A 12,182-nucleotide genomic window follows, 5' to 3' on the forward strand; every position below is an offset into this window, starting at 1 on the left:
TTGAAAGCTCTGGAAAAAGCTAGAGTGGACACTGAGTTAAACTTTTGCTGATCAAGACAAACAGGACAGATTGATTGCAGACAAAGCCTTTTTGATGAAAAGTGGCTTTCTGATTTAAAAGTTAAAAAGGAGTTAATAAATAAAAATCGACTTTGGGGGGGAAAAAGTATTTGAAATAAAAACTGCTGGAATTAAATATAAAAATAACCTGCAACAAAGTCTGTTATTGTGAAAAAAAAAGAAGGACGAAGGAACATTTCATATTGATGAGCTGAGTTCAGAGAATATATTGGATTATTTCACAATTTAACTGTTATATATATTTTTATGTATCCATTTCAAAAGCTCTTTATCTTTTAACACTTGGGTCCATAGAGTCGGAGCAGAAATGGCTGCTGCTACCTGCGCGCAGCTGGAGAAGACAGACTAGCCATATCATTCCTAGCTAGCTCCCAGCAGTAACAGCGCCAGCACTCCGGGCGGCAGCACCAAGCCCAGCCGTGCCGACACCGGAGGAGGACACCGGAGGAGGACACCCGGAAACTGGCTGTTTGCTTTGCTTTACGTCCTCCGACAGTTGGTTGCCGGTAAAACGGGGCAGGGCCGCCGTTCTCCGTCAAGCTAGCCAGAGTTTGACAGAAGGGAAAGCTGCTCCGCCTTCAGAGTGACCGCACCACCGCTGCTCAGAACACATTTGTAACGAGTCTTCCGCCGATGAGCTTTTTATTCTGAACGCAGGGGCCGGAAGTTGTATTTGTAACTCTCGGAGGTCTGACCCTGTTCTGGCCACTGAAAGCAGATCCTTAACGCTCGGCTGAATAGAAGCTAACGCTAACGTTCCATGTATGTGATACTAAAAACACAGAAGGAAGCGTGGAATTAAACACACATGGATCCCAACCGGATAATCCAGGCTCTGAAAGGGACTATCGACCCTAATCTGAGGATAGCGGCGGAGAATGAGCTCAATCAGGTGGGTGAGCTAAAGTAGTTGGCTGTTTTTTGTTTGTTTTTTCGGAGGGGGAGGCATCATGGACCGTTTTGGCCCCGGGATGATGCCGGTGTTTGAGGAAGAGGGCATGCCGTGTTTTGGTGATGTAGCTCGGCGTCGGCCTGGGGATTCTTGAGCCCTGGTTTGGGAGTTTATATCAGGCCCGTGATCAGCAGTTGGACTACACTGCTGCCCACACTGACTCAGGCGGCTGCGCTGGAGAACAATAGGAGTCAGATCTGACAGCCATCATGTCTCCTGTCAGCGCTGGACTTCACTGCTGCTGGAGCTGCAGGGAAATTATGTAACCAGTCGATATAGCAAATGATCAGTTAAGGCTAAATAAATAGATCATTAATAAAGATGGGACTGATTTATTGACCCATAATTTGGTTCTGGCATTATGCCCACTGAGAGCTTTGCTGGCAGAAAATGTTAACTGGTAATCATTAGAATCAGTCAGAAATCAGTCCATATTTATATTATTCAACTGTTCTATTATGATTTTGTTTAACATTAAAAATCAATTGTATGTTCCAAATAGTTCCTACATGATGGTCTAAAAGCAGTTTACTAAGAGCTTTCTCCATTCCATCAGGACTTAAGTCATTTATTTATTTCTGTATTTTTCTTGGCCTGAAAATATTCAAATGTAATGGAACCAAATGTAAAAAACCTGGCATCTTTCTTTAAAAACCCCCCCAGCTCCAGACCTGTTCTGCATCTGTAGATCAGTAGATATGTAAGCTTGAGACAGTTTGCTCTCTGCAGCGAATCGACCCTGGTCTAAATAATCAACACTCAGATGGTGAGTCTGTTTACATGTGATCCGGTATCCCGGCTTTGCATCTTGTCCTGGTTCTGAGCATATTTGGCATACAATGTTAACATGAGAAACCTGGTACTTCATGTCTCTGTGTATGCCACGATAACATTATCCGGTGTCCGAGCCTCTGCACGCAGGCGTGTCTTTGACTCTAATTCAGCCGCTCTGTTTTTCTTTCTGTATGAAATGAGGCGCCTCAGCAGTTGAGGATGAACCCAGTTCGGCGTGTCTGCCTGGACTCTGCTGCGTTTCCCACTCTGCCAGATCCAGCAACAGTTCAAATGATCCTCTACGTTACCACTGCCACACTCTGACTTTCATTTCAGCATGTAGAGGATTTGTTATCATATATTATACTGTCCAGCTGTTATGCATGTGTGCATGCACGTGGCAGACCGTGATCTGTCTTCACATGCTGCACTGTCCTGGTTTCTGTTGAAGTACTCCAGTCTATTCAGGTTCTTCAAAACGCATAACCAGAATATTTGTAAAACCTGATCATAACCAGGACACTAGTGTGCAGGTAACACGCAGTGTGTAAGAAGTGTCTGGCTTCCGTCCTAAATGTTAAAACCCCCGGTCTCTCAGATTCTGTATTTCATGTATGGAAAAGAAAAGGCGTTCATGATTTTCTTTGATTGAATGACAAAGTATAATATTCAATTCAGTTTTATTTATATAGCGCCAATTCATAACAGAAGTTATCTCATGGCACTTGTCCTACAGAGCAGCTCTAGACCGAACTCTTTAATAATAATATTTACAGAGACCCAACAAATCATCAATCATCTCTAGCTCATTTCTTTCGGTATCTTCAAATTAGGCATTGTGTCACACTCTTCTTTCCGAATTTTTCTCTTGAACTTCCATCTCAAATTCATAACGTCTTCTTTAGATATGCCCAGTGTTCGAAGTTAAGGATGTCCTGTTGTCCCGAGGACAATAAAAATAGCACCCGGGACACAAAGATACAGTCTTCCTGTAGCTTGTAAATATGTAAATAGTTAGTTTGATCTTCTGTAGATTTAAAAAAATTTTTTACTTCATACATACGATGTCCCTGCAGTGAGTTTGTGATTATTTGGCTAAATAATAATAATGTTCAGAATGTGTGTATGTATATTTCCATCGCCGTATACCAATCAGAAACAGGTTTGCATTTGCAGTTTGTTGATCAGACAGTTAGAAATAAACAAGAAACAGTAACTCAGCTGAAAACTGACTGTGGCCGGACAGCAGGGGCGATTTAAAAAAAGTGCAGGGAACAACTAGAGAACTGCCCTGGCCACAGTGAGTCAGTGCAGTGATGCCAATTACTCAAACAAAGTTTTTAAACTATATTTATTATGTAGAATGAAAAACAAAGAACTTCAGTTCGGGATGATAGTCTGGGACAGTTGGAAGCAGAATTGAAGAAACGAGCCCTGGATATGCCTTGTGTGTTATTTACAGTTTTTTTTCACGACAGGACAGAGAGACTTAATATATTTAACATCACTTAAAGAATGCCGTAGAATTGAACTAGTTGGTAATATCTGCTTTCTCTCAGGGGCTTGGAGATAAGATTTATTACAAATTCAGTCGGAGAAAATCCGATTTTCTTTGAAAGGTTTATCCCTCAAGTTTTCTTTTTTCTAAATGGAAAAAATGGCCTTACAGACCTTACCTTCTAGCTAAAATGTACCTAAAATCTTTTGTATTAAACAATTATCGTCGAGAGGATATGTGTTTTTCATGTTCTGTCTGAAAGTGCTCTCGGTGGGAAAGAGTGCGAAAAACCAAAATAAAACCGCGTCTTCTGCCTCTCTCTCTGCTCTGGGCTCTGTGATTAGTCTGGTCTCTAGACAGCAGGTGATCTGATTTGACAGATTCATAAAAATGATATATTAATAAGTTCTAAGTAGTTTTGTCATACATCATGCACGCACAAATGAAAAATGGCTTCATTTCAATCTGAAGAAAATGTCCTCCGCTGGTTGTATCCCACTGAGTCTGCTCTGTGTGTTTCAGTCCTACAAGATCATCAACTTCGCTCCGACCCTGCTTCAGATCATTGTGTCGGAGCAGGTGGAGTTTCCTGTTCGCCAGGCAGGTAAGACTCCACCGTCCGCACCCCTGTCCTGCATCTCACTGCTCACGCTGTTCCGCTCATTGTGTTTTAAGACAAATGTTTGACAAGTTCCATCTTGATTCAGTAGTTAGTAGTATATAAAATACACCTTTTCCATATGCGCGCGTGTGTGTGTGTGCGTGTGCGTGCGTGCGTGTGTGTGTGTGTGTGTGTGCTGGAGCCATTTGGATCCCAAGGCCCCCCGCCCCCAGCAGGAAAACCCATATATGGTCACGGAAGTTGTTAAATTGTTGTGTGTATTTCTCAGTGTGTGTGTGTGTGTGGCTGATTATTCTGACAGTGAAGGGAAAATCTGCTGTTTCTGCAGTTTTAAAACGTATCCCGACATGCTAGTGAGGCGTTGTGGTATATTCATAAAAGAATAAAAACTGCATTTAGTACAAAGTCAGATGCAGGATGTAGGACAGCGAGTGTCCGTCCCTCCGTGTGACGGGAGCTGGGACATCTGGGCTGGGATGATCCGAGTTAAAGGACGCCGTAACGTGTAGACACTCTTTACATTTACTTCTTTCACATACGTGTTCTATTATACACAGGCACGCCATTTGTTGATGTATTTGCCAAATCATAATACAATATAGGAGACAACAAGCAGATCATGTAATTAAAAAAAAGAAAAAGTGACTCACTGGTGAACTTATCGAGTATAATATTAATGTGATGTTTTGGGATCACACTTGAGAGCTAAAGACTGGGATTGTTTTTATTTTACCATTATTACATATGTGGCAGGTTAGCTAACCAGTCGATGAGACTTGTTATTTATTCACAAATAAGTACATGTTCACTTTTTTACTTTCACCTGAGGAAGACGAGCTGTGGGTGAAATAATTCCGGTCATATCTTCATCAGGTAACAGTAAATACTCTTGTACTCTAACTCAACTAGTTCTTTTGAGGACTACTTTTACTTCCACTTGAGTACGCTGCGTTTGTAAAGTAACAGATTCCTTTCCCCCGTGTGTGTGTGTGTGTGTGTGTGTGTGTGTGTGTGTGTGTGTGTGTGTGTGTGTGTGTGTGTGTGTGTGTGTGTGTTGTAAAACGGGGGGTATCTGTTGGAATGGCAAATCTTTCTCAGAAACCTCTGAACCACAAAAAGGGAGAAATCTGGGAAAAGAGAAGAATGACGGAGCAAAGATCAGCCTCAGTTCAGTTCACCCGGCACCTTCACCAGACTCCGGACCTCATGCATACACGCTCAATATGTTGCTCCAGTTTGATCTCCACGTGCACAGAACACACAAACAGGCATACTTGTGTTTGTGTGTTTTAAAGCAGCGGTGGAATGTAACTCCGTACATTACTCAGGTGCTGTGCTTCAGTACAAATTTGAGGTGCTTGTACTTTACTCGAGTATTTTCTTTTCAGGCCACTTCCTGCTTCCACTCCGCCGCGTCTCAGAGGGAATACTGGACTGTTCACTTCACTTCGTTTATCTGACGGCTTTAGTGACTTTACAGATTAACATCTGAAGAGTTTATCAAATCTGATGTTTTGTGATAAATTACACTGCCCAACAGTTTATACAAGTACAGCTGAAACAGTTAGTCCATTAATCAATGAGTCTGATAGACTGACAGAAGATTAATCGGCAGCTGTTTAGACGGCTGAAGTCATTTTTCCTGTAAAACCGTTTCCTGGCTGCAGCTCCTCAGATGTGCAGATCTGCTGCTTTCCCTCTGAACGACTGTAATAACTGTAATGTTTGTTAATAACGTCGAGCTTTGGACTGTCGGTCGGACACGACGACACGGTGAAGGCGTCGCTTTGGGCTCTGGGTCGGCGTGACGGCGTTTCTCACCGTTTTCACCAGTTTTCCAAACCGATGGATCGATGGAGAAAAGAATCAGCAGATGGATCCAGAATGAAAAGCATCATCAAACCAGTTCACCATGAGCTCCAGCTCCACCAGCTGCAGCAGCAGCATCCTGCTTTACATGAATGCACGAGGAATAATCATCTGGTGACAGAATGTATAACAGCACAGCAGCCACAGGGACGCTGCACTGCTTTTCCCTGATTACACTGACTTTTACTGGAGTGCAGGACTCTGACTGCAGCAGAGTATTTTCACTGTGTGCTATCAGAAGCTTTACTGCAGTAAAGGATCTGAATGCTTCCTCCACCACAGTTTAAAACACAAACAAGCATGTTTGAAAAACATTTACCTTCTCTAGCAGGGAATGCTCTCTTTAAAAAGGTGCAGAAGGCTCTCGTCTCGTAGAATGGGAGATCTTTCTCAGAAGCCCTCTTCTGAATTCCATGGAAATATATGAGACTATAAAAAAGAATGAAATGAGAGGGTTCATCCGCTCCCACCCTCCACGTCTTTATTATATACACTTCCTTTGCTTTCTCTACGTTTGGAATAGAAGGACAGTTGTTACATACTTTTTACTATAATAGCTAAACACTGAATCGGGAGTCTGTGAAGGTACGTCACGCTGTGTTGCATGGTGGGACGGCGGCGCCATCTTGTGAGGAACGCGTTATGCTTCGTACCTGCTGACCTTTTGTTTTGTTTGGCTAAAAAGTTCAATCGGTCAGATGTGATGGAGAAGGGAGAAGGGCCCCCACCCGGAGAACAACTGCCAAATCCCCAGAAGCTTTGCAGTGGCTGTATGGAAGTGTGTGCGGGACGATATTACAACGATTATGTAAACTTGAAAATGAAAATGTAATTCCACAATAGCGTTAGAATTATGACTATATTAAAATGAAAATGAAAGCTGTTTGACATTTCATTTTCAAAGACTTAACCTGCTGTACAGTGGACAATATTCAAATGCAATGAGCAAAACAGCGCCTCCAGTCTCTGCATTTACATTTACATGTCACCACGCTCCTTTGGGGTCAACATGAAAATGAAAATGTAATCTGTCAGTGTTAGGACGTCACTTGCTTGAACGTCTGCTGCCTCGCTCATGTGCGTCGACTTGTGGCAGGCGAGACGGCGGCCGACTGCCGGGTTACTGTACAAAAACTCAACTTCTAGAACTTTATTCGCTGATTTTGGTGACGATGGTGACGATGATACTTGACTGTTGTCAGATCGGGTCTGAAATGTTTCTTGAATCACAGCAGCAACATCACAGAGATCCCATTTTCTGGAGAACCTTTTCCCTCCGGCTGCTCTGCCTCAACTCTCGGTGATTTACGGAGTTTCCAAAAGGTGTGTTTTTGTAGTACATTTACTAGGACAAGTTATTTTGATGAAATCTTTTGTGCATAGAAAACTGGTTTAATAAAATGTTCAAACCTAAATAGTTTTAATGCATACAACAAGAGACCTTTTCTAAAAGAGAATAAGCAAGGCTGAAACCACATCAAATATATAATTCAAATGTACAATCACAAATGCTCGAGTCAGATATCTTTCTTTTAATATTGGCCCACATTTTACTGATAATCATTCGAATCATTCACAGAGTTTTTTCTACAGTGCAGGCTGCCGGAGGTACACATCGGCCATAATGATGGAATCAGCTGTATTCTTCGAGAGTTTCTTGAAATACCAAACGACTTCTGTTCAGTGTTGGTAGTCAGTGTTTCTCCAACAACGCCACAAAATCTAAACCTGCCATGAATATTTTTAAGAAATTCTTTGTATATATCTTTTCACGTACGCAAAACGGGTCATGTAGCCATATTACCTCATATTACCTCGGTCTTTTTTAAATAATATGATGGACAATTCACTTGTCTGTCAGTTTCCTCCATCGTCCTCCTGTTGGTCACGGAGTCCTGGCCTGTATTTTCTTTTGTCTTCTTTAAAGAATCCCCATCTTGCTGTCTCGTCATCTCGTGATGGTGCGTGTAGCGCTTCATAAAATTGTTCTGTTCAAAACATGGTAGAAAATTATACAGTGAAGTACACAAATAAACAAACAATACACAGACGATAAACTTTGATCACAGCAGTAGTCACCTTCTTTTTCACTTCTTTAAGACAGTCGTACCTGAGCTGGAGACTGACAGCCGTGACGGTCCAGTGCAGCAGAAGCCATGGTAGAGAGGTTTGGGGGTGATGAGATAAGATTGGCGCAGACGAATGAATCAGTACACAGGGCAACGGTGGGGAGGGAACACTAAAGGCTACACACACTGCTTGTTTGTGTTTTAAACTGTGGTGGAGGAAGCATTCAGATCCTTTACTGCAGTAAAGCTTCTGATAGCACACAGTGAAAATACTCTGCTGCAGTCAGAGTCCTGCACTCCAGTAAAAGTCAGTGTAATCAGGGAAAAGCAGTGCAGCGTCCCTGTGGCTGCTGTGCTGTTATACATTCTGTCACCAGATGATTATTCCTCGTGCATTCATGTGAAGCAGGATGCTGCTGCTGCAGCTGGTGGAGCTGGAGCTCATGGTGAACTGGTTTGATGATGCTTTTCATTCTGGATCCATCTGCCGATTCTTTTCTCCATCGATCGGTTGATCCATCAGTTTGGAAAACTGGTGAAAACAGTGAGAAACGCCGTCACGACGACCCAGAGCCCAAAGCGACGCCTTCACCGTGTCGTCGTGTCCGACCGACAGTCCAAAGCTCGACGTTATTAACAAACATTACAGTTATTACAGTCGTTCAGAGGGAAAGCAGCAGATCTGCACATCTGAGGAGCTGCAGCCAGGAAACGGTTTTACAGGAAAAATGACTTCAGCCGTCTAAACAGCTGCCGATTAATCTTCTGTCAGTCTATCAGACTCATTGATTAATGGACTAACTGTTTCAGCTGTACTTGTATAAACTGTTGGGCAGTGTAATTTATCACTAAACATCAGATTTGATAAACTCTTCAGATGTTAATCTGTAAAGTCACTAAAGCCGTCAGATAAACGAAGTGAAGTGAACAGTCCAGTATTCCCTCTGAGACGCGGCGGAGTGGAAGCAGGAAGTGGCCTGAAAAGAAAATACTCGAGTAAAGTACAAGCACCTCAAATTTGTACTGAAGCACAGCACCTGAGTAATGTACGGAGTTACATTCCACCGCTGCTTTAAAACACACAAACACAAGTATGCCTGTTTGTGTGTTTCAGTTTGAGCATTTACTGAAAGCCGAATGGCTCCAGCACACACAGTCTCTCGCACGTGTGTGCACATGGAAAAGGTGGATTTTCTGTACTACAGTAGTTGTAAAGATAATACTGACAGTGTTTTGGGCGCTGTAATTGTACTATGCCATTTTCATATTGAGGAATGTTTACAAATCATCTCTCATTGGTCCCGTTCATAAGGAAAGTTGTTTATCAAGCTCATCCGTGTGCGGTCGGTTTGAAGGTTTTTTGACATTCATACATCATGACTACTGTTATTTTGTTCCTTATGTTTCTTTATGGATGTCAGCAAATGGAGGGACCAGTTTACACTGCATGGAAATGCAGAACTGGAGAAAGTAATGCTGCCATGGATTTAAAGCTTTAGTTAATTCTTTGGTACTATGGCAGTCTGTATAGTGGAATACCATGAAATACTGAATCCAGCACCTTTCAGAGGTTTGACACTTTCTGTGCTTTCCCGCTTGAGTGTCAGCGAAGTCCGTTAGACGAGGTGTGTTTCATGCCATGGATGTATTTTCAAGCATCGACGACATCATGTGCTGTCACCTCATTAAAGCATACGTCTGGTGTTATTCTGTGTTGTTCTTAATATCAACAAATCCAACAACAGCTGCTCGCTGTAGTTTGTATCAAACAAACAGGAGGAAATTGTGCGTTTGTTGGGGACTATTTCCAGCGGCGGATGAATCCACATGAGGTGCTGTAGTGAGTGTTTGGGGCAGCAGGACGGTGTGTGTGGGACTGAGTCAGAATAAACTACAGTGTGTGTGTTCATGGTGATGAAGGAACATGTCACCCAGTGCAGCAGAGCGGCTCACTGATGGGTTTTAATAGTTTCTGGACAACAGTGGAGCGCTGTGGCTCAGAGGAAGAAGATCCATCAGGCTGTCACACACACACACACACACACACACACACACACACACACACACTTAGCAGATACATTCACTGCTGGTTTGGGTCTTTTTATGATTTGGTGACAATAAGAAAAATATAGAATATCACCAGGTTTATCCTTTCTAGTCTCTCTGACTCATGAGATCAACTGGGTGGATTCAATGCAAAATGATGTCTCCATGCTTGTCTGACTCCCTGACTGTGTGTGTGCGTGTGTGTGTGCGTAGCGGCCATCTACTTGAAGAACATGGTGAGTCAGTACTGGCAGGACAGGGAGCCGTCTCTGGGTGAGGTCATCTTCCCCTTCAACATCCACGAGAACGACCGGCAGCAGATCAGAGACCACATAGTCGAGGGCATCATCCGCTGTCCAGAGTCCATACGGTACATCATCATAATAATAATAATACATTTTATTTATATTGCACTTTTCATACATAAATGCAGCTCAAAGTGCTTCACACACAAAACAAAAAAGCAACACAAAACAAGGAAAACAAAAATAAGAGCATATTGAGGTTCATGAAGAAATAAAACATGCAAAGTCATTATGAGAGAGTAAGATATTAGAGGACTGAGAGCTATGGCAAAACCCCAGACAAAAGAAGGATACAGCCATCGAATCAAGTCAGAATCAAATAGAAATGTAGCATAAATAAGATGGGTACAAGTCTGATAAAGACAAAGTTCTTGATCTAAGATGAGGCCAGAGTAAAGAGGTGTGTTTTGATTGTCGGGTATGCAGTGGTACTGTGTTCCATAGTTTTGGGGCATAGGCGCTAAAGTTTTTTTTTTTTTGAGTCCTTGGAACTGTTAGTAATCTAGAGTCTGAGGATCGTAGTGCCTGATCTGGAGTGTAGTATGACAGACATTCTGCTATGTACGAGCGTGCCATATCATCAAGAGCTTTAAAAAACCATAAAGGTCCTATAGGAAACAGGCGGCCAGTGTAGAGAGGCGAGCAGTGGAGTGATGTGTTCTCCTCTTCTTGTCTTTCTGGTCAGTTTGGTTGCATCCTGAACTGACAGATAAGGGTAACTCTTGGGATATTTTGAAGATGGAAATAGGCAGTTTTGATAATATTGTCAATGTGGTTTTTAAAACTAAGGTCTGAGTCCAGAGTAACCCCTAGACTGTTAACTGCTGGTTTCACTTGTGGGGCAAGGTCACCCAGACAACTTCGATTAAAAGAGTGTCAGTTTTATCTCCATGTAACTTGAGGTAGTTTTTACTCATCCATGGTCACCCATAGACTGAAAACACACACACACACACACACACACACACACACACACACACACACACACACACACACACACACACACACACACACACACACACCACCCTGTCATTCAGGACTCTTTTTTTACTGTCCCTGTTTGGACAAAGTATGGCACTGTAATGCATCGGCCTGTTTATCTTTAGAAAAGCATCATTTAAACCTGTAGACTGCCTCTGGATTTAAAATCAAAATTAAACATTTTACTTAGATGCTAAACTTTCCTATATATTTTCCATAGGCCACAGCGGGAACCTGAATGATGTGCAGACACTGAATGAATAACCTTGGTAACATGTTTTTTTTTTTTTTGCACGGTCTGTAGCGCGCAGCTGACAATGTGTCTGCGAGCCATCATCAAGCACGACTTCCCCGGCCGCTGGACCGCCATAGTGGACAAGATCGGCATGTACCTGCAGTCTCAGAACAGCGGCAGCTGGTACGGCAGCCTGCTGGCTCTCTACCAGCTGGTCAAAACATATGAGTGAGTAACTTGTTCATGTTCCTCTGTTCCACCTCACCGCTCTGAACATCCCTCCTGCGCTGCTATTAGCCCTCACATCACGACTACACATGATCTTAGTCTATGGTCTAAGGTCATCTTAGCCTTGCTTAGATGCTTTTAGGAAACAGGACCCAGGTCTAAAGTAGTCCCTAAAAGATGGAGTGTGTAGCACCCAAGGAATAGTTCAACATTTTGGGAAAGATGCTTATTTACTTTCTTTCTGAGAGTGACATGAGAAGATGTCAGTCTGATGTCTGTGTATTAAGTACAGAGATGGAATCAGGATATGATTAGCCTAGCTTAGCATCCAGACTGGAAGCGGTGGGAACAGCTAGCCTGACTGAAGTTCAAAAATACCCCTACCAACACCTCTGAAGCTCTAAATCCGAACACAAACAAAAATGTTAAGATGACAGTTTGTAGTTTTAGGTGAACTTGTGTGTCGGGTGGGTGCAGCTGCCGTACCATCGTGCCTGTACAGAAACCAGAACCTGAGCTCAC

At 42.8% G+C, this 12,182-nt stretch overlaps 1 protein-coding gene across 5 annotated transcripts in view; it reads left to right on the forward strand.

Moving 5' to 3' along the window:
- The first annotated feature begins 559 nt into the window (after positions 1 to 559).
- The window catches only part of ipo8 (importin 8), a 37,522-nt gene continuing 25,899 nt past the window's right edge, over positions 560 to 12,182 (forward strand). For 2 of the 5 annotated variants that reach the window (XM_044185913.1, XM_044185914.1), the window contains exons 1-4: positions 561 to 973; positions 3,828 to 3,909; positions 10,125 to 10,281; positions 11,502 to 11,660. In XM_044185913.1, the coding sequence (XP_044041848.1) occupies positions 890 to 973; positions 3,828 to 3,909; positions 10,125 to 10,281; positions 11,502 to 11,660 (482 nt within the window). In that variant the 5' untranslated portion in view covers positions 561 to 889. Of the gene's footprint in view, positions 974 to 3,827; positions 3,910 to 10,124; positions 10,282 to 11,501; positions 11,661 to 12,182 lie in introns of all 5 variants that reach the window. The other 3 variants (XM_044185912.1, XM_044185915.1, XM_044185916.1) reach the window with 3 other exon arrangements.

Source organism: Siniperca chuatsi, linkage group LG23 (genome assembly GCF_020085105.1).
Source record: "Siniperca chuatsi isolate FFG_IHB_CAS linkage group LG23, ASM2008510v1, whole genome shotgun sequence".
Classification (NCBI taxonomy): Eukaryota; Metazoa; Chordata; class Actinopteri; order Centrarchiformes; family Sinipercidae; genus Siniperca; species Siniperca chuatsi.